The sequence below is a fragment of the Crocodylus siamensis genome, chromosome 4, assembly GCF_052110815.1.
Source record: "Crocodylus siamensis isolate JL-2025a chromosome 4, ASM5211081v1, whole genome shotgun sequence".
Taxonomy (NCBI): Eukaryota; Metazoa; Chordata; order Crocodylia; family Crocodylidae; genus Crocodylus; species Crocodylus siamensis.
The window spans coordinates 55,694,799-55,718,306 of record NC_143398.1 but is presented as its reverse complement, the minus strand read 5'-3'; the positions used below and the strand labels follow the sequence as shown (position 1 = coordinate 55,718,306).

The following is a 23,508-nucleotide window of genomic DNA, read 5'->3' as shown; positions in this document are numbered from 1 at the left end:
TTACTTCCTTGTAACAGAACACCATTTTACATGGAAGAGTGTCTGGGTAAAATATTAGCTAAGGGGGTCCTGAGAATAGTCTGCCTGCCTCTAGCAAAGGAGACTGTATGCTTTTGTTTTTGAAAAGTCCCAGTGGTGCTTCCTTTGTGAATGGTTGTAAATTGCTTACTGGAACCAAAATGCCACTTTTTTGTCCAAGTCTTCCTTATTTTACCCTGGAGGTGCATAGCTTAGGTTGATTAAATTGCTTGTTGTGGCTTTCTGACTGAAAGATTGTCTCTACATGCCTGTTTTGGCATAAATATTCAGTAGTTGCGAGAAAAAGGAATTATTCATCTTCAGTGATATGGACATTCATTCTCTCTTTGGAGAGGTTTAATACATGGTAAGTCTGCAACAGCCTAATTCCCTTACACATAAATCTTTTAATTTTGGAAGAAGATAAGAAAATCTTATGGAACATCTTTTTTTGTTCTGGGGAATCCATTGCTGATGATGTTGCTTTAATAGGACACTTAAGATGAAGACTAATTGTGATTCCTGGAAGTTCATTAGAAATCTTTTCAGCCTTTACCAATGTTTTCACTAAACACCTGTTTTTCCATTTCCTGATCTCCACTGAGCAGAGATATAAAATGAACAAGGTGCCTTGTTCCTTTTCTTATCCGTATGAAAATGGTGTGACATTAGAAACTGCACTTGAAATGGCAGGTGAAATAGCAAGCATTCAGTAAATATAAAGCCTTTAAAATAAAAGGATATAGATAATATTAAAGTACAAAAACTGTTACTGACATGAATAATTCACTGACTATAGTATGGTATAAGTCACCAACTAATGTGCATTACGTGCCAGTTAAAAGTGGATGTGTCTGAAGAAATATGGAAATTGGAATACTTTAATAACTTTCTATATGAAAGATGATGAGACTGCCTAAATGATTAAGAGGAAGATATGTTATAATGAACTAAAGCCACTCGAGTGTAAGGTAATTTTAATTCAAATCTCCATCTGCTTATGTATAATTAAGACTCATTTAACAAGTTAATGCCTAACAGAGAGAACTGATAAGTTTGGTATTAAAGAGCTTAAGAAAAGTAAATTAAACTGTCGAGTTTGAGGAGATTTCGTTTTAATTTCTTACACCTGAACCAAAACATAGTGTTCCAGAGGGTATTTCTTTACTCTAACCATGCAGCCAAGTGCCAAACTTGAGGAGAAAAGGAGGGAACAAAACCGAATATCTTTTTTATATTTTAATTTTTGATATCATGTCAAGCCAGGAGTTTGACAGCATCTTTGCTGACATGAATATTTATACCTTTCAACCTGCTCACAGTATAGCATCCATACACCATTAAAAAGACACTTTGCATGCCATCAAAAATATTTATGCATTGGAGAGATTGCCAGCAGGGTTAAATAACCTGTGAAAATATGAGGGATGCCTTTGAAGTGCAAAAAAAGTAATATTTTGATCTCTAGTAAATTTCATGTGATATTCCCTCTGCTTAACTTCCTATTTCATTCTTTCTTCAGAGAGCTCTTCCAGAAGGTCCAGCAGTCAAAACAGTGGCTTCAACCTTTTCATCTTTTATCATACAATTTTAATTCTCTTTTTTGGCTTCTTATCCGCTATGGAGATGAGTTTCTTACATTCACTTTATACTTAAAATTCTCTCTACTCTTGAATTTTTGTCAGCAGACCTAGCCATTTATTTCTGAATTGCTTCTAGCACTTGCCGATATGTTAAACCTGGTTAGAAATGCATTTTTAGAGCAAGTGCTACTGTACACCCAACTCTTATAACAGGGTAGTTATTTCCTTCTGAATTAAGACAAAATAGTCATTCACTGAAGTATTTAAAATATAACAGAGATGTGAGATCTACATCTTGTTGGTTTTGCATTGGCAGACTTGGCTAAGCCACTTTGAGAGAGATTAAAATCAGGAAAATTGCAGAATGATTTATTAAAAAATAAGTAATAAATCCAACCTAGTAGAAGGAACACATTCTGGTTTAAGTCAACAGATGGTTTAGCAGAGTCACACCTTAGATACTAACTGGTTTATACATGAGCTTTTAAAGGCAACAAGAGCTTTTGTACTTCATTTGATGCTAGTGCCCTCACTTTTGCCTGACAACAGACTAATGTGGATAACTAGTACTGTAAAATTCAACAGAAAATAAAATGTTCACATATAAAAATGTGCAGAAGGGACATAACACATAACGTATTATTAACATTGTATAGCCACATTTTACATTACAGCAACTTTAGCATTTCTATTTCAATGTACCTAGTACAACAACACAACTTAGATTTAAGGAATTCTGGGCACGTCCACACGTGCTTTAATGCGCAACAGCCTATTCTACTGCACATCCAAATGGTGTGTAAAAAAACATGTTAATATGCTAATGTGCAGTAGAATAGGCTAGTGCACATTAAGTGTCACCTGAAAAGCATGCGCTTGCGCTACTGTGCATTAGCACCGTCTAATGCACATTTATTTAGTACCTCATACTGAAGGTACTACATTTAATGCGCATTAGGAAAAGCTCATTAATACATGTGTAGACATGCTCTCTGTCCTCCTTATTGGCTCACTGCTGTAGGAAGAGGCTACATAAAACATTGGTTGTACTTGTATGGTTGAATTCACCCAAAACGCAGGAGATAAATGCAAGCAATTCTCAAAGGGGTAAGAGTTACACTATCTGACTTTTAGTAGACAACAGTCAATTTAGTCTATAACCAGCCATCTTTAATATTGATGAGTTTTTCCATGCCAAAAAATTCCCCTTTTTCTGGAATACCTTAATATTGAGAATCTTCAACTCTTTTGAACTTTAAAAACAAAGTCAAAACATTTACAAGCAACCCGATCTGACTATCACAACCCAAAGAGATGAACAAAGAGATAAGCTTAAATATGAACCCTGAATATGCCTGCACATTAGACTGTGGAGGAGTTTCAGCACATATCTTAGTTTTAACTAATATTTGTATAATTCTAACTTCACCTTTGTGAAACCGTGTTAGTACTTCCTGTTATCATGGAAGATATTCCAGAATCCATTCTTTCATGCAAGCTGTGTAAGCTAAAGAAGTATTGTTTATATGAAAGCATTGTGAGGTGGATACATAATTAGCTACATCATGAGTAAAGAATAACCATCAGTGTTTCAGTGTCTAACTGGGAAGAGATATCAAGTAGGGTTCCCTGCGTCTGGTACTGTTTAATATATTCATTAGTAATTTGGAGGATGGGATTGAGTGCACAGGTGGCAGATTTTCAGATGACACTAAGGTTGTTGGAAGTGCTTTGAGGGCTTGGATTAGGATGAGAATGACATTGACAAATTGAAGAAATGGTCCAAAATTGATCAAATGAAATTCAACAAGGGCAAGTGCAAAGTCCTGCACTTTGGACAAAATAACTGCAGGTACAACTACAGACTGAGGAATGACTGGCTAGACTACAGTATTGCAGGAAAGGACCAGGTGGGTTATAGTAGACTTTGCACTGAATATGAGCCAACAACGTGCTCGCCGCAAAAAATGCTAGTAGCCTACTAGGCTATAGTAACAGGAGTGTCACCTGCAAACCAAGGGATGTGATTCTTCTATTCTATTCTGTACTAGTGAGACCTCACCTGGAGTACCATGTCTGGTTTAGGGTGCTACAATTCAAGAAAGATGTAGACAAATTAGAACAAGCCAATATTGACATAAGGTGGATTTTGCTAACAGTCTTCAAATAGAACAAAGCAGCTTTACTGAGGATGGTGACAGACTGAAGTTACAGGGGGCAGGACAAGGAGCAATGGCCTTAAATTGCAGCAATGGACATTTTGGTTACAGAGTAGAGAGAAGTTTCCTATCACGAGGATGGTTACGCATGAGAGTAGGCTACCTAGAGCATATGCTGAATAGCATCAAGTTAACAGGGAGATTTGCTGCAAAGCGTCTGATGTGTGGCAATTGTCCATCTGGTCATACTTATTCTGTGGTAAGTGAAAGCCAAGCCATGGCAGTTTATCTGCAATTATGCAAGGTCAAGTTGTCCTTGTTTAATTTTCAGTTACCATGAGGCAGGAACAGTGAGATGGATAGTTACCATTCATCAACAACTCCACAGTGAGCATCTTCTCTCTGCTAATTCACATCAAGTTGATAATTTGTCCATACCCTTCCAGAGTAAGAAAAGAGTTACATATATTTTATCATCTATGTATGTAAGATATTTTGGTAAGAAATGATTATTGTCTATGCAGGAAGCCTCTCATTTTTTAAAAAGTCCCAAGGATCCTACAAGTTTTCCCCATACCCATTAGGCAGTTGAGGGATGTTAGAGGGCATGTGATACCCCTTCCCAATAAGGTTGAGTGGTTGGATTTGGATACTCAAAAAAAATCCCAAGATTTGTCATCTTTTTAGTTAAAAGGCATTTTTATTTAGGTTCCTTTCCAGAAGAAAATTGTTTTTTACTAACAGAAAAGTCTGTGACAACATGACAAATATTTTCTCTACATTTTAACGTAGCTTCATGCAGACATGTATTTTAATCATTAAAAATTATGACATTTTTTGCTTAAAGAAAAGTTCATGAGTAATGTCAGTCTTTCATCTCATTGGACAAGAATTGTTAATATGGAGGGAAAAAATAGAGTTCAGATTTTTATGGAGACAGAGTGAGTCTAATAGGGCAGCAACTGGACCTTCTAATGACAGCCCAAAATCATGTTATGGCTCTTCATGGTCAATCTATGATCTAAAGTTAGAGTTTAGCTTTGCTGGCTCACTAAATACTATCAAAATATTTAATTACCCCCCCCCCCACACACACTTTTCTCTCGCCCTTCAAAGACCTGTACAAAAAAGAAGTTAGTCAATAATCTAAATTAATTATACTGCAGAGAGGAAACTAGAAGAAGGACTTAGGGAACCATGAACAGGCCCTAGTGAGGCTTCTTCCATGTATTTTGGAATGGATGTTTAGGAGAAGTGGGTGGAAAACAAGACAGAAATGGAAGGAAAAGAAGTGAAGGGAATCTGAAGAGGGTAATAGATAAAAGGGAAGGTGTGCTTGTAGGAGGGGAGATTGATTAGACATTTTCAAATCTAATCCATCTATCTCTCTTCTCTTCCTTACAGGACAATTTGTGAGGTGCCCTGTGTTTGCACGGGCATATATGTCCTATCTGAAAGGAGTGAATGAGCCAGGGTTCCAAGCGCAAATAAACATGACAGTATATGATATTGACTCTACCAACAGAATTAGTATTACCTGGGCACTTTTGTCTAAGCCTAGTGCTGGACTTTGCGATCTTAATAATGTTTTTTAATGTAGTTTTTGCAGCTAACATTGATATGAATCTCAACCAGTTTTCATGCTGTTCTGTGTAATTCTCTAATATGACAATATAATCCTCTCTGATCTTGCTGCTTTTCTCTTCAAGAATCAAATATTGCTGAACAACACCTCAGCTTTCCATTTTATCTCAACTGATTTTGGTTCATTTCTCTTCACTTAAAAATTCTTACTACATTATTCTGCATAAACATTACTTATTTGCTTCTCTGAATGGTCAACATTAGTATAAAAACTGTCAGATTTTCTTATTTGTTATCTAATAAGTCAAGTTATGCAAACCTTTTCAGATTTTCCTCATTTTCTCTCAGTGATTAAATATTGATATTAAATCACCTTAAAATTCACCAGATTTCTATTCTAATTATTGATTGAAATAGGATCTCCTCAGTTTTAGGGAACTATTGCCCTGAATTATTGACTTGATTATGGGGAGAAAAATATTGGATGTTAAAAACCTAACAGAAAGGCATAACAAGGAGCAATGGCTGGAATTTTAATGCTAATTGGAAACAGGGACACCTTTTTAAGAGTGAGGGTGACATATCACTGGAAAAACCTGCTCAAAGGAAACAATGACGTCTCCATATTTTGATATACTAAAATGAGGGCTGGATGTGTTTCTGAAAAGTTGTGTTTCTGTCAAGCTCAACTTACTGGGCTGACTATAGACTTGATGAAAGTCTCTGGTCATTGTTAAACAGTAGGCTACTGTAGAAGTATTAATGGTCTCTCCCGGCCTGAAAATATAGTAATCTATGAATTTAATATGGAAAACCAGAAACAATTTTCAGCTATATATGAACAAGTACATGTTAGCAATATTTTATATTTCAGAAAAAAAATCCTTGTATGATACATAGATTGCTATGATAAGTATTTATTTTTCTGATTATTGGAGTAAATCATAAAACAACAAGGAGTGCCATTAAAATTGCTTAAGGGACAGATTTTAAAAGGGTTTAGGCATCTAAAGGTACAATTTAAGTTGCAGATATCTAGTGGGATTTCCAGAACTGATAATCTATAATCAGTTGTTGATATAAGTGGGAGTTAGGAGTCCAGATAATCTTTGAAATTCTACAAGATGAATCTTTAGTGACATAAACATCTTGAAAAATCTAACCCTAATTAGATGACATGCCTAAAGCCTGTTTTGAAGAACACCTGAATTATTTCAGAACCAAAGTTCAACTGATGCATTTCCAAATGACTTAGGCAGACGTGGATATAGGAATTAGACTCTAAAGGTATGTCTACATGATGCTGTATAGCAATGTTGCTACAGCGCCATGCTTTAGTACTTCCTTTCGGATGAGTGGCACACTGGGGTCATGCTGTATGCAAGTGGCAGGCATGCTGTACAGCCCTGCAGCAGTTCTGGCATTGTGCTGTACAACCCCATGGCAGTGGTAGCGGCAATGGCTCCAGGGCCATGTTGTGAAGCCTTGAGGTAGCTTGGGCATCAAGGCTATATAGAGCTGCCCTGCAGCAGTGGTGGCTTTGGAGGCATACTGCACAGCTCTGGAGTGACTGCAGCAGGACTGTGCTGCATGCAGCGCCCACTCCAGAACCAGACTGCCAGGCTGATCTATGAGTTCCAACTGGCCCACAGACCAGCCCCATGCCACTCATCGCCAGATGAGTTTGACACCCTGCCCTAGGCTAAAGAAGCCAGAGAAAGTATGTTTGATGAGCGGTTATGACTTACTTGTTTGAAAGATTGGAACACACTGATTGTACTTGATTAATAACAATAACCAAAACAACATAATGGGGGAAAGTAGTAATACATTGGGCTCTTATGTGTGTTCTTATAGGTATACTCTTATGTTTTCTTACTTCAAACCTCTTGAAGTTTTGTATGAGGAACAAATGCAAGACTAGGTCTACTGAATAAAGTTTATAAGAAAATAATGGTAGGAAAAAGCTGTATCTGCTTCATAGGAAATACTGATTAGTGCACTGTGTCCTTTAATTCTTCATTTAAAAAAAACTGCATGTGGAAATAAAGTGATCAATTAAACTCAAGGAACTCTTGATATTTTTTCCCCTTAAAGATAAGCAATAATTTATTTCTCTTTCATCTTCACAGTTATCACATATTACCTACCTACATGACCTATGCCACTACATACCACAGGAGAATTGCCCACCTACATTTACTTGGACAAATACAATTGCAATTTACAGGTTAAATGTACTGTACAATGTGTTGTTGGAAAAGGTCATTCTGATCCATATGATGGGATGTAGGACATGACTTATTAACAGATGCAATTTAACATGTAAAAGTTTAACAACTTTTTATACCAAGAAGCAAGGATACTGTATAAAACATTTTGTTTTGGTATTGGATTTTTACTAAAGTAGAAAAAAGAAAACTATAGAAATAAATCCAGATCTTAACTTACATTACATACATTAAAGTAAGAAATTGAGTGGATCCTCCATTTTTTTGTTTTACTTTTCTTTTTTTATATAAATGAATATTATGAATATATTGCATGGTAAAGAAAGATTGCCCGCTAAGGAAGGTACCATTATATGAAAAACAAATGAAAAATTACCAAGTTATTTTGCTTACAAAAAAGGCCAAACTATAAACAGTCACAAAATATATAAAAATGCCACATTGAACGAGGCAATCAGACTCTACCCAAACTGGTAGTATACTTTTTGAAACAGTTGTGTTCATACAGTAGTAACTGATAGAAAGGCATTGTGCACTCTTGTGCCATCTGGAGACTTAGCACCATGTGTCATTAGTTCTTGGATTGTCATCCAGTTGTCCAAAATTTTCTTGTTCCTCTTTTTCATCATCTTTTTGTGACTGAGTTCAATAATGTTAATTTCTTTTTTGCCCTCACTGCCACTTTGTGGACTTTCCTTAAGACACTCTAACCTGCTCCGCATCATGAATTCTCGCCGCCGCCTCTGCTCCTTAGCTCTCACCAAATGCTGCTTCCGCTCCTCTTTGCTCCAGTAACGTCCCATTTTCATTTCACTCATCGTATCATCATCTGTTGTCATTCCACTGCGCTCCTCTTTAATTTTTAAGGCACGTTCCTTCAGGATTCTGTCTCGTACTGGTCTCTTTGTGATATATCGCGTTCCATCACTTCTTATTTTCACTTTCCATTCCATCTTCGGTTCTGTACACTTCGATGAATCTTTGCACATGCTCACTAGGCTGAGCTGACTTTGGGCATACTCTACAGCAGATTTCTGTTGGATCAGCTGCATATAGCTTTGATAATGTTTTGCATGTGCAGGTATATTCCCATATCTGTATGATGAACTGTGATATGGAGATAGGTAAGGAATGTGCTCAGTGCTTTGCTTCTCCTGGTCTGTGAATTTGCTGCTTTCTGAAACCATTACCTTATCTTCAACAGTACTGCTTTGCTCAGTAGTTTTGGTTTTGGTTGGGGTTGCCTCCCTGCTACTCTGTCCAGAAGACAACTGGTTAGCTACAATTGTGCTTCTCAGGTTTTTCCTATTGGTGATGCTGATCATTCTCTGGAGTGAGCTATCAGGAGATCGGTCAACAGTCAGTGGAGTGCTCCTGCAGCTTTCTGCTGTGTTGTAAGCACTGGAGCTATCTTTGTCAGATTTCTCAGGGTGCTCTATGATATCATCTAGCTTACCTCTTTGTACATCTATGCTGGTGTTATAATTCCTGAATCCCCCATCATGTAAGGACCAAATATCTCCATACTGATCCCTCACCTTTTGAAGCCTGTGAGCCTGCATAATGTTCTGACACTCGAGTTCAATATTCCTCAATTCCTCATTGAGTAACTGTAGCTCATGCTCCACCCCATCTTGTTCCTTTCTGTTACACTCTATTGTACTGCTTGAGTAATATAAGTCATATTCACCGTGGTTTCTAATCTTGCATTTGAGTTCCAAGAGTTGCCGAAACCTTTCACAGTCCTCATCTTGGTTTCTAACAAAATCTGATTCAATATATTCCCCAGACACAAAGCTTTCATTGCACTGGAGTTCAACACTTCCTAAAGTATCCTGGCTCTGGCCCAGCTCCCGCTTGCTTTGTAGGGCAGCAGTGCTCTGCTCCTCAGGTGCATTCTCCTGCTCCGAGCTCTCATCATTACGTAGACTCTCATCTGTAGGCCCCACTCCACTGTCTTTCTCATGGTTGTTGGATGAAGAAGTTGCAGTGTCTGTTGTGCCATCCTCTTCCTCATGCTTCTTTGGCTAAGGAAAAGAAGAAACCAAACAATGACAAGATGCAAGCCACATTAAACGTAAATATTTTCAATCGGAGTTGTGCTAAAACAGTTGAGTTCTAATTTAACCTGAGTGAAAATGGTTGACTGAACAGTATCCCTACTAGCGTATTCCTTTTAAACCTCTCTGAGCCTCAAGCTTCAGTCTCCAGAGCCCACCTGGATTTCTGAAAGGTGGGAGAAGAATGGTGGAGGAAGTAGAGCACTGTTAAACCACTGACATATCTTCCAGAGACAGGAAATAAATACTTCCCTCCCCAGCTAAGCCAACTCAGCTCAATGCTTAAGGATAATGATCACCATATGGTGTATTGCTTTTGGCTCTGGATTATGGCCAGACACTGGTGAATCTAAGCTCTTCTCAAACCTGAGGCAAACATTATGCCTGCATAACTTCAAAAAATAGATTAAGCAGCTCTTATGAAACATAGGATGTTACAATAAGGATTATTTTTACCAGTGGGGCTACTATTTTGTGTCTACACATACTGTACTTCACTACCAGTAAAGTCAAGACTGACATAATGAAAAGCACCAGAGTTGTTGGCCTATACTTAAATGTTTCATCTATTTTTTCCACCTCTTGTTTTCAAAGCTACCTTTTTGAAAAATTGCTAAATGTCTGAATGGTAGGACTTATTCAGATGACTTGAACAAACTTCTTCCCAACCTAGCCCTTCCAGAGGTCCAACAACAGTAGAACAACACTGAGCAACTGCCATGGGACAGTCCAGCCTTTTTGCTCTTGGCTTTTATTTCACTCCCAACTCATGGTACTTTCCTATTTATTGTGCACTTTAGTGCCAAGAGTATAAGCAAACATCATACTGAAGGAGTATAAGTATTTTCTTTTTCTAACTGAATGTGCTACAGGCATTCCCCCTCCTCCCTTTTCTCTAACACTGTCATCCAAAGTGCAATTTACATAGCCTATTTACTGTATGCCTAAGTGCACCCAGCATCAGCCTAAAGTGCTTTCCCCTTTTAAAGGTGTAATTACATAATTAAGCATAATGGTTAGCGAGATTAAAGAGAGAAAAAAGGTACAGTGCACAAGTAACAGGAAACAAAATCCAAGAGGGCACACATAACAACAGCTGATTATTCTACCATGAAAGATACTAGCAGATACAAAAAAAAAAATCCCTCACCTAGCCAGTGTGCCATTAGTACTTTAGAACAATGAACCCTTCAACTATTTTCTTCTCACTTGTTAGAAAAGAGGGGGTAACTAGGTGGCACAGCTTTAAAAAAAAATAAACAGGTATAAAGTGTCAGGAGTGAAGCAAATTCAGAAGAAATCCCATCACCAGCAGCAAGCAAGCAGTCTTAACAGAGTTCTCAAAAATGAGAAAAGTTTCTCTTACTAGCTGGAAAGGCTTATTAGGAAACTGCTATCCTTACAGCAGTATTGCATATTTTAAACATACACATCAGCTCAAAGAACACATGTAGCGGTAGTGAACTATATAATAAACATAGCCTTGCTATGGGCCACCACCCACCTGGCCACCACCCATACCAATTGCAGAATTAGCCTCCAGAATGTAATTTCTTAAGAGGGTAGGGTAAGTGTCATTTAACCCTGAATAGGTGAGAAATTTAAAATCTGATATTTCATGGCCTTTTAGGCCTGAAAACTTTTGGAAGGCTCCCAGATACTAGAACTTAAAACTTCAGTGTTACAGTGGACATGAAAGGTGCTTGCAAATGTAACACCCCCCACCCCCCCGCAACTGCACTTTACCAGGAGAAGCAGTGCATTACTTTTACCTCGCTCTGTAGCATCTGTATAGGTTGGGCACTTCAGCAGGGCTTTTTCGCACTTTTATCTAAAGCTGATTCAACCAGCTATTGGATAAAGCACCAAAAAAGGCCCACTAAAGTGCCCAATCTATACAGACATTGAGCGAGCTGGGTCCAATTGACACACTGCCTCTTTTGGGCATGTGCTGGGTGCAGGGCAGGAGTGAACAGTTTTAAGTGCTGTTTTGTTTGTTTTTTTAATGTCTGCAAGTAGCCAGAAGTATTTTAGTGTAATTGTTAGAGGTTTCTAAAATTTATAGCTATGTATTTTTCTCTCTGAGGTCTTTATAGTTATGCTTAGAGCAACTAAAGTATTTCGGCTTTATAGGAAGAAGGAAAATGAAACACAGTATCAATAACATTTTAAATAGCTTTAAAACATTTCTGAATTAGTTCTTCTTTTACAATGTGAGGCATGCATACATACAGAATATATGTTGGCATGTTTCAGTGGTATATAAAAGCTTTATCAATAGTTTGAGATGTAAGCAACGTTGCCGTTCCATGCTTATGAAAATACTTTGTTTTTACCACACCGTGTTTTCTTTTTTGTAATATTCTTTTATTTCTTCTTCCTCTGTGTGACAGATACATTGCTGTGAAGGATTATGAACCTCATCTAAAGACTTTTTAAGATTTCATACATTTTTCTAACATACCCATGGAACCTTAGTTTCGGTTTCAAAAGGAATTCTAGAATTCCGGACTTAGTAGCAGTGGTTTTTCCATCCCATAAACAATTAAAGATTTCAAAAATATTACCTGTCTGCACCAGAACAAAACCATCATCTTTAGAAGGAAGAAATGAGGAAGACTCACTCTGAAATAGCCTACTGCTTAAAGTACTTCCCTCAAATGTGGGAAATCCATGATTAAGCTTCTACTCTGCCATTTCCCTTATCTTGGTAAGTGCCCTAACCACCAAGCTATTGGGACGGGTTTCTCTCCGCCTCTCCTATTGGAGCCATCACCCTTTATTTGAAAATAAACCTTTGTTGGAGCATTCCTCATTGTTAACAGGGCACTGGAAGAAGGAAGAAGGAAATATGCATTTTTGCTTTTTAAACTCCTATTCAGTTTGTCAACTTTGAAGAAACTAAATCATACAAAAAAGATATTGTTTCTTTACCTGCTGGCACTAAAAACTAAAGTAATCAGAATAAATTTAATTTTATATATATTTTCTAAACAATTGAAACTGACATTTGTAAAAAAATCTAAATGTCAGTATTTGCTAGTTGTAAAGACTGAAAATAATACAGATATTTGCTTAAAATGCAGTACATGATACTATGACATATTTATAAATTACCCTTGGGACTTAGACATCTGAGTACCAAAGTCACTTTTTAAAACTTTACACATTATTTATTGAAAATTAATAACCCTGTTTTTGAATATGTACATTGACTGTTGCTCCACAATTACTTTTGTTTGAAAGACCAAGGAACCCAGTAAGTCTCATCTATGCAGAAAGAACTACAGATGACAAGAATCCTAACTTGGTGGTGCGTATAATCTAGCAGTAAGTGAACCTCAAAAAATTCTGTATTTCAACTTGGAAATGCACTCATTCCTGTAAGAATGGCTAATCTTGCAGACACTGCTCTCACTCTGGCTTTACAACATTTATTTTCTAATCTAAACTACAACATTTATTCTGTAACCTAACATCTAGAGTGCTGTTAAAGTTTGAAAGTAGAGAGTCCCAGTGCAGAGACTGAATCGGTCCTGTTGCTCCAAACCAGGAGAGTGGGCTATCCTACCAGCCTCTGATGGTGAATGTGATAGCAGCAGAGGTGTGGAGAACTGCCAGGAAGATAAAGAACAATGTTGCACATACTACTTGTATATGTTAAATGCACTTAAAATTTTAGTGTCCATGTGATCAAGCAGCAGATAACATGCTAAGTGTGTTTGTATCATAGCAAACACAACTTTCTGGGTAAGGAGTATCTATAGATTGTATTCAGCTACCATCAGCCTGTTCTATAGAGATAATAGGAGTAATTTGTGCTCCTCCAGTATTCCAGAATGCACCACTCCCAGCCCTGCCCACCCCCCAACTCTTGCTCCAGGGAATGATCTATTCATCTGCCCAAGCTCTACTGCCCAGGGGGGTGGCACTAATCCCAAGGCAACACCTGCTCCCACTCCTAGGTGTGACCCTGACCCACATGGCATCATTTGAGCACCCACTGTAAACTGCAATATTTGCTAAGGCCTGCCACTTTTGTTTGGGCACTCTGGTGCAGACAGTGAACACTTAGCTTCCAGTCCAAACCAGAGAAGGTCCTCCTCAGAAAGGTCAGGAAGGACAGTGGACGAACCAGATGGTCTATGAGTTCATCATTGCCTAGATGGTGGCTTGGGCATACCAGCAGGACTAGCAGAAGATCCACATTAAAATCTAATGTTGGAAGTTACAGAACGTTTGGAGTAGGGATGTCTTGAGTACTGTGAGGACCATGGTCCCCTACCATGCTTGTGAAGTGCCCTGCTTCATCCCCAAACCGGCCTGTCTAGCAATGGCAGCTCACTGCCCCACTTTGCCCATGTTCCTGGCCCCTTCCTCCCTCTCCAAATGTTCCATACACACTGGAGGTGCCCTGGCCCATGGAAATTGGTTACTGCCTAGGGATAGGGTCCCATCCTCACATCCAAGGTCTAAGCCCCTGGGACAGCTTTTTAGGGCACTAACACACAGAATCATACCATAGTCCTGCTGCCCTGCATTCCTACACCCCCAGAGACACTGCTGGTATGGCCGGGGCAATCCCATATGTTCTTCTGTGGGGGCCCAAGCACAGACTGGTCCAGTGCTAGAGAACACTGCCATTGTTCAGGTCCTGGCATGGTAGCCATCTCCATCACCCCAGGGATACCAGGCACAGCCACTTCAGGTGGCAGTTAAAGCTGTCATTTGTCAGGATTTCAGGTGCATCTCACAGCTTGGAGTCCCAGCAATAGCTGGTTTGGAGTATTGGGGCAGGGTATGGGATGCGGCATTATTCTTCACGGGAGAGCTTGTGAGTGTGCTCAATGCTTGATTGATCATTGCTTTCATTGGTAGGAGGTCTGGCAGAGCTATGAAGCTATAACACAGGCACAGGAAGGTTTCCAAAGCTTCATGCACATTCCATGGAATCACTATTTTTCCTGGGGAAACACCACAATTGGCTCCTCTCTTCCATGATTCTAGGGATTGCAGAAGCAGCAAGACATATCTTGCTGGTTGCCACTGCCAGGAACACTGATCAGGCAGACTAGCCTGGGTCCAGTGCTATCAGGGCTCATAGAAGGCAGGCCAGCCTGGGCCAAATTACCACCTGCAGCACAGATTCATAGATGTTAGGGTCAGAAGGAACCTCAACAGATCATCAAATCCAACCCCCTGCCTGGGCAGGAAAGAGTGCTGGGGTCAGATGACCCCAGCCAGATGCCTATCCAGCCTTCTCTTAAAGACCCCCAAGGGAGGGGAGAGCACCACCTCCCTTGGAAGCCCATTGCAAATTTTGGCCACCCTTACCGTGAAGAAGTTTTTCCTGATATCTAGCCTAAATCTGCTCTCTGTCAGTTTGTGACCATTGTTCCTTGTTACCCCAAGAGGTGCCCTGGTGAACAGAGCATCTCTGATTGCTGTGCTCCCCTAATGAATTTGTAGGCAGCCACAAAATCACCTCTCAGCCTTCTCTTGTGGAGGCTGAAGAGGTCCAAGTCCCTCAGTCTCTCCTCTTAGGGCTTGTTCTGTAAGCCCCTAACAATACAAGTGGCTCTCCTCTGCACCCTCTCGAGTCTATCAACATCCTTCTTGAAGTGCAGTGCCCAAAACTGGATGCAATACTCCAACTGTGGTCTGACCAATGCCGCATAGAGGGGAAGTATTACCTCCTTGGTTATATTTGCTGATGCATGATAACGTGCAGTTAGCTTTGCTGATGATTTCATGACACTGACGACTCATGTTCACCTTGGAGTCCACTATATCCCTGTCCACTTCTGTGCTACTGAGAGGGTCACTTCCCAGCCAGCAGTTATGCTGGATATTTTGGTGCCCTAGGTGCAGCACTCTGCACTTGTCCTTGTTGTACTGCCTCCTATTGTGGGCACACTTTTCTAACCTGTCCAGGTCTGCCTGCAACCGTTCCCTACCCTCTGGAGAGTGCATTTCACTCCACAATTTAGTATCATCTGCAAGCCCCAGCTAATGAACTCAGCAGCAACAAACATCCTGATTGGCTGCTGGGAGCAACACCTTTTCATTTAGCGTAAGCTGGGCTCCAGAGTCTAAAGAACAGTCAGCATTTCTGCTTTGGCAAGCTTCCTGGTTCCTGACCCCAGTTTTTGTCCTATTTCTGCACTTTGATTTGGGATTCCTTTTAATGTCTTTAAGGTCTTTATTAATCATGTGGACGCTGGTATCAGAAGCAAACTGGCCAAGTTCACCGATGACACCAAATTTTGGGGGACAGCATCCATCCCCAAAGATAGGCTGGTGATCCAAGCTGATCTTGATAGGAAGATAAAAACCTGACATTCAAGTGGGAGGATAAAAACCTGACATTCAATATGGAAAAATGCAAGGTAGTCCAGCTTGGGGAAAAAAACCTGCCTCAAGCTTATAGGTTCAGCAATGCTATGCTCACTAGCACAACAACCGAAAGGGGCTTGGGGGTCATGATTGACCACAAGATGAACATGAGCCACCAATGTAATGTTGCAGCTTCCAAAGTGAACAAAACTCTGGCTTGCATCCATAGATGCTTCTCAAGCAAATCCCAGGATGTCATCCTCCTGCTGTACTCGGCCTTGGTGAGGCCACAGCTGAAGTACTGCATCCAATTCTGGGCTCCAGAATTCAAGAAGGATATGGAAAAGCTTGAGAGAGTCCAGATGAGAACTACGTGCATGATCAGAGGGCAGGAAAACAGACCTTATGATGAGAGGCTGAGAGCCATGGGACTCTTCAGCCTGGAAAAGTGCAGGCTCATGGGTGACCTGGTGGCAGCCTATAAGTATATAAGGGGTGTGCATCAGGATCTGGGGGAACACCTGTTCACCAGAGCACCCCAAGGGATGACAAGGTCCAACGGTCACAAACTCCTCCAAGACCATTTTAGGCTGGATATAAGGAAAAACTTCTTTACTGTCCAAGCCCCCAAGGTCTGGAATAGACCGCCCCCCCCGAGGTAGTGCAAACACCTGCTCTGGACTCATTTAAGAAACATCTGGATGCTTATCTTGCTGGGATCCTTTGCCCCTACCTAACTTCCTGCCCCCAGGGCAGCAGGCTGGACTCGATGATCTTTTGAGGTCCTTTCCAGCCCTAATGTCTATGAAATCCCCTGTGGTTGTTTCCTGGCTCCTGACCCTGGTTTGGCCCTGCAGACTGCTCCTTGGATTGGTACTTGGCATCTGACCCCCTGGATCCTGACCCTGGGCTGTGTTGTGGACTCTGCTTCTCGATTTCCCTCTGGCTTTGGTATATGGCTGCTCCCTTTAACCTAGTCCCAGTCCTTGCTTCCCCTTGATGGTCTAACCATTAGGCAAGACTGCCTGTGCCCTGGTACCTTACAGCCACCTTGCAACTCAAAGAGCTCTTCTCTGCACTGCTGGGACCCTCTTGCCAGGCAGATACTGGCCAGAGAAGTAGTGTTCTGAGACAGTGACAGACAGACAAGTTAACATGGTGTGTGTGGGTGTGTTTGTGAGGGGGCTTCCTCCCTAATGGGGACTTCTTGGGGAGGAAGAAAGAGGAGAGAATAGCTACCTAAGAGCAGATAGCTAAGAGACTGCTTACCATGGTGGTCCCAATTTTGTCCTGATTGCTCACAGAAGTGAGTTTGCTGGGATAGCAAGACACTCAGGCCTTCCCTCACAGTATCTACAAGTTTGTAACCATTTCTAGATCTGCCCTGCTTTCAAAGTACTGTTGTCTGCACACTTGCAGAGTATGTGGGAATCCAGAACTGACATATCTTCTGCTAACTATGGAAACCCAACCAAGATCACGTCTACTAAGTTTACCCCTCAGAATTAGGTCCAAGCAGTGACACCTCGGGGGGTTCTAATACTTTTGCTTCCCCAAGTACACAAAGGGACACTTCTACTCAGAGGATGTCCTGTAGCTGAAAATGTCAGTGGCACCAGTGAGATCAGATGCTGGCAGACCTCATGGAATCCTGCACACATTGAGTCCACAGTACTGAGAGCTGGTTTGCTGCCTACAAGCACTGGCAGAACTGGGTGGACGTACAGCTAAGAGCTCTTCAACAGACTTTTGTGCCTTGGGACTGCTGGTTCCTGGATTTGGTGCAGGGATTGGTGAGGGATTCAGACAGGGTCCAGGAATTTGCTCTCCATATCCAAGCAGCCCTCTGGTCCATTGTGGAGTCACGCACATGCTTCCTGGACAGGGTGGCTACCACTGCAGAGTCATGAAGGTCTTTCCTGGATAGGGTAGCTGTCACTGCAGAGGAGTGTGTTCAGGCCACAACATGAACAGACACCTGTAGCCACCTACCCTCACCTACCCAGCCAGAGGTAGTGGCACCAGCCTCAGACCACCTTGGGCTACCACGAAAACTGGTCTTGTCTGTGCCACCCTCCACCCTTGTCTGGAAAGCAACTGCCACTAAATGGTCAGTGGGAAGAAGGGGAGACTGACCATGTGCATGCCTCCCCATACTCCAGCTGCTCTGGCTAGCCAGAGCCTTGCACGCACTGGCATGGCTGGATGCCAAGCATAGAGTACAGGTCTGAGTGGCAGGTCCACTGAACATCACAGAAGGGTCAGCCCACCTCTTGCCTGGGGCAGCAGGGAATGCTACCTCCTCCCAGGTGCCTGAATCTGAGCAGCAGGAGAACAGTGCCACAAAAAGGTACCTGAAATTTGATGATGAAATAGAAGGAAGGTCCTTGGTGCTATATGCCCCACTCCAGCTCCCCAGCAGTGCAGTGCTGGACCTACCCAGGGAGATGTAGCTTGAAGCCATCTGGCTCGGAGTTGGGAGGGCATACTTCCATGCCATAGTACCCTCAGGGACACTCAAAGACAGGCAAAAGATCAGTGGATAAAGGACTTGGGCAGACCCAAAACCACAGAGCATTTTGTGCAAATGTGCATTTCGTGCAGTTTGCATGGTTCATTTGAAGAAATAAAGCTTGCACAGTTATGAAATCTGTCCCTGGTGTGTTTGCTGTCCAGGCCTTAGCCTGACCTAGTCAGCAGACTGTGCCTTGGTTTCCCCCTCCCAGCTAGCCCTCTCTGAATGCAGCATCTGCACGAGTCTTCCAGCTCTCCTGCTCCTTGGTTTCCCCTCTCCATTTCCCTCACCCCAGTCTCACACAACAGACAGCATTAAGTCCAGCAATTAACATGAAAGATTTTTACCAATATTTTGGAAAAGCACATTAAAGGTACAGCACAGTGAATGAAGGGTTCATAATTGCTCAGAGGTCCCCATACCCCCTCCCACCCAGCAGAATGCTGTCCCAGAAAGCAGTAAGCCAAGGCTTCCCTTATCAGTATGGCTTGCTGGTGATTTTGTCCTGGACACTCTGCCGGGAATGTCACTTTAGCCTGGGCACCATCTAAAGTGCTAGGGGCTTCCCTCTCCATGGGTCCGTCTGGAGCTGGTCTGATTTCCAGGAAGGCTTCCTCTCTCATCTCACATAGTGTGGAGGATGTAGGCAGCAGCCACAGAGCTGAGAATGTTCCTTAGCCTGAGTTCAAGAAAGACCACTAGGGATTTCCAGTGTGCCTTTAGGTGCCGAAAGGTGCACTTCACCTTCTGAAACATGCTCACCTGTCAACTGAAGAACTCCTTCCTGGGGAGCTGACCACTAATGGCTTTATGAACTTGGGGAGCAGCAGGGTGGCCAGGTCCTTATAATGATCAATAGGGAAACACTTGGCCCACCCAAAACCATGGTAGGAGCTGGGGATAAACTCCCCCACCCCATTACCTTTGGGAGATTGGAGTTCCTGAATACATGGTCATTACGTATCTAGCCTGGCCACACAACACTGATGTGTTAGTGAAGTGGTCCAAAACTCCCTGAAGTACAATGGAAAAGAACCGCTATGATTTTTGTAATCAGAGGCACAGTGAGGTATGTTCAGAATAGGTATGTGGATCCCATTGATGGAGCCCCACCCAGTTAATGAAGCCCAGCTCTTCAAAACCAGTGATAACCTTCTGTGGATCCTTGAGCTAGATGAACTGAGGCCCCAGCTCCTCTAGTATGGCATCACACACTTTGTACACAGTTATCACCACTGTTCGTTGGGTCCATGGCAAGCTGGTTGGTGACAGAACAGAGGCTGACTTTGAAATAAGCAGGGCTACATGTCTCTCGATGGACATAGGGTGTTGAAGCTCAATGTCTTGGTGCTGGAGCAGGGGCAGCTCAGTGAAAAGGTTCATGAACGTGCCATGGGAAATCCTAAAGTTTCACCGCCACTGCTCATCATCCTAGGTTCCAAGCATGAGCTGCCCCCACTAGTCCGAGCTCACCAGTAGCACCTAGCAGTGATGAGATGGCATCTGATACCAAGCCAACAGCACTCCAGTTTGTGTGGCATTGTGTCATGCCTCTTGCAAGTGGGCCAGCATGATGGCAGCATCATGGTCCTCAAAGCAGCACCTCATTAAGGCCAGGATCTCGTGCTTCCAAAATGAAGAGGACCCATGGATTAGAGTAGTTAGGGCAAGGATTTGCTTGGTTCCACCTCTCATCATCCCCAAGAAGCCCCTGGAGATCCGATGCCAGGTGGAATGGCTGGTCAAGGAGAGATTGGAATTTGCATCCTCACATCACCTCAGTCATTTAGTGCTTCTGTCTCTGCTCCGCTGTTTCCGGCCACTGTCAGAAATATGGGAAAAAGTCGCTCCAACACTATATACTGGAAGGCCTGCTCACTGGCCTTCTAGTGGCAGAGCACACACTGTGCATGCACTCGTACAACACTGGTGGATGACTACTCAGAACATGTTCTACCTTTAATACTGAACAACATTCCACAGACCTCACACATACCCTGTGTGACAAAGCCAAAAGATAAATACCACTGCTTTGAATAAGGCTGGTAGAATAATTTAAATATTGCAACAGAAGGGACTGAAGGATTTCTCTTTCATGTGAAAATTCAATTTCTGAAACAGGTTTTTTCTTTCAATATATTTTTTCTCTCAGAAATTTTAGCTGTTTGTACATTAGACCAGGGATGCTCCACTCCTGGCATGAGGGTCAGATCTGGCCCCTGATGCCCTGTTACCTGGCCTGCAGGGCTCCACAGTGTCTGTGGGGAGCCCCATGAGCCATGGCCCTGCATGTTCAATTGAGTGCACAGGGCAGCCTGCAGCCTGGTCCTGGTGTACAGGGCTGGGCAGTATGGGCTCCAATCCTAGCACATTGGACTGGGCGGGGAAGGCATAGGGCTCCAGGGCCCCGACACCAGCAAGCAAGCCCTGGCAAAAGCAATGCAGGGCTCAGTCCTGGCATGCAGGGGTGATACGGTACTCAATCCTAGTGTGCGGACACCAGCTGAGGGTGCAAAGTGCCAAATGTGGATGTGTGGGCCTGATTCTGGTTCATAAAATCTGATCCAGCCTGTAGACTGGCCCCATGCCACTCATCTGACCCATGAGGCCAAAAGGTTGAGCACAACTACAATAGACATTTATTATTTTAACCAATGCTTTCCTGTACTGGACTTTTACTTAGGATAATTGCTTTATTCTGCATATATAGGTTTGGTGGATATAAAATATGTTGTATTCTTTTGAAAGTTGTTTCCAACTGTCCTTATAGAACTTAACATGGATGAAGGCAACTAAGTGCCACAAAGATAACTTCATGAAGAACTGAACTGAGAGTTATAACCTTCCTGTCAGTTCAGGGAGTTGTTCCATGGGATTCTAAAGCAGGGATACAATTCTTTACTACATTCCCTAAAACTTTTCAGAAACTATTACAAAAGATGTAATTCTCCAGTCAGTTCATTTGCAAGATGGCTGTTTCCTATTATAAATTCTGTATAGAAATTTTCAAAAACAGCCTGTAGTATAGGTTGAAGATGGCATCTTATAACACAGACTCATATTTAGAAGTGAAACTTCAGTATGTATGGATTCCAGGAGCTCAGGAAAATTTGAAACAAGGGCCACGATGGCTATGGCTTAGCTTTCTCCACCAAGTGCCTCTGAGGTGAAAACTCTTTAGTCAACCTGTGAGCTGATGCCCCATTACAAACGAAGATCCATTTGTCCTAGTTTTGCCTCAGACTCCTTCAAAAGTTGAAGGGACACTTAATCAAGCAGATACACCTACATTTTTCCATAAAATCTGTGCAGTGTTAAATGCATCTGTGGTATGTCTCATCACTACAAAGTTCTTGCCACCGACTAAGAACCATGTCAGGTCAACAACAAAGTTGGTGATGAGATTAAATCACGCATAGGCCACAGAATAGGCTATCAAACCTCTCATTAAGTAAACCCAGTGGCCTTAATATACTGTATAAGATCTACAAAGGGATTTCAGTCAGAGCTGATCAGAAGTTTTCCAACAAAATGTCTTTTCATTGGAAAATACTAATTTGTCAAACATAAAACTACTCTCAGGAAAGTATACACCATTCTTGGCAGAAAAGAGTTCTCTTGTTCAGGAATTTCGAGACAGGAATTTCTGACCAAGAATTCTGGTTTCTGATCCTCCCCAGAATACTATTAGTCCCATACTATGTCTCTCATCTGGAACATGGAATAATGAGGTTGAATTGCCTAGTCCAAGTCTCAGAAAACAAGTTCTTACCCACCAACCTATTAGCAGTTCTGAGACTGGGCTCCCACCTTCCTTTACTGGGCCTTTTTTCTACTTTGTATAAACATCTAAATAGACCTGGTTTCTGGTTGCCTTAGCGCATTTACCCACTTACCTCCCTAGTGCACTTCTCACTAAAAATTCTTCATAAGGTCTTCATTTTTTTGCCAGTAGAAGATGAGAACAGTTTTGAAGGCTTAAACACTTTTTGAAGATGAAAGATTCATTTCCTGCCCAGCTCTGCTACATGTAGTCACTATTCAAGCCCATAGATGAGAACAGATTTCATATCTTCTATACCACCAATCCTTTGCATACATATCCACAGAATGGCATGGTAGCATATGAGCAAAGACATTTACCTCTTACACAGTTTATTGTCACTGTTACATTCCATTCATCTATTTTAAGTATGTATTACTTTTTAAAATAAGTACCAATTACTATTTTAAGTACCTATTACGACTTGCCTTAAACTCAGACTGTAAATTCTCTGGAGCTAGAGCAGTCCTGATAGTAAGTTTTATGTCTTAGCCCTACAATGCTGTGTCCCAGTTAGGATGTCCAAATGCAGCTTTTAAAGTTCATAAATTTACATGAGAATGCTTCATACTGACAAATAGTTCTGTATTTTAGACACCAGTCTAGAAATATGAGAAACCGGGGGAAACGAGAAATCAGTGCTTTACTTTCTTCCTGTCTTCAAATGTCTTCTCTGTTACAACTGGCTTTAAAAAACTATTGTTCTCATTTTCTCTCTCTAAAATGAACTGCAGTTGATAGAGCATTGTCACTAAGATGCGATCAAAGCCTTTAATACAATTTTTCAACTTAACATTTCATTCTGTATTAACAGAAAAGATACACCTAGAAAAATTTCTAATGATACATTTAGCAAGAGTCTTACCTGCTCCACCTCATTGGCTGTGTACTGCATCGCTTCATTATGCTGTTCTTCCAACATTTCTAAGTTTAACTCCTCTAAGAACTCGTTCCTTTCATCATCCAGCCACCCTTCCTCCAGCTGTAAAGAATACATTAGTGCATTATATTATGTTAGCAGGGACGCATGCTAAAATAGGGTAAACCCAAATGGCAACGCCTGACTAGTTCTTTTTATCATAATGATTCTTTTCAGAACGCTAGGCTCCTGCAGTTTGGTTCTCTACAAAGAAGAAGAAGAAAAAAATGATAAAAAATGGAACTCTTAGGCCTTTTATCCTTTCTTGAAACAGTATGAC

General features: G+C 41.6%; 1 protein-coding gene across 2 annotated transcripts in view; it reads right to left on the bottom strand.

Annotated features, from left to right (window-relative positions):
- Window positions 1-4,424: 4,424 nt before the first annotated feature.
- Window positions 4,425-23,508, bottom strand: part of PDZRN4 (PDZ domain containing ring finger 4) — a 386,959-nt gene continuing 367,875 nt past the window's right edge. For both annotated transcript variants that reach the window (XM_090042335.1, XM_090042336.1), the window contains 2 exons: window positions 23,175-23,291; window positions 4,425-9,602 (listed from right to left, as the gene is read on the bottom strand). In XM_090042335.1, the coding sequence (XP_089898461.1) occupies window positions 8,076-9,602; window positions 23,175-23,291 (1,644 nt within the window). In that variant the 3' untranslated portion in view covers window positions 4,425-8,075. The remainder of the gene's footprint in view (window positions 9,603-23,174; window positions 23,292-23,508) is intronic.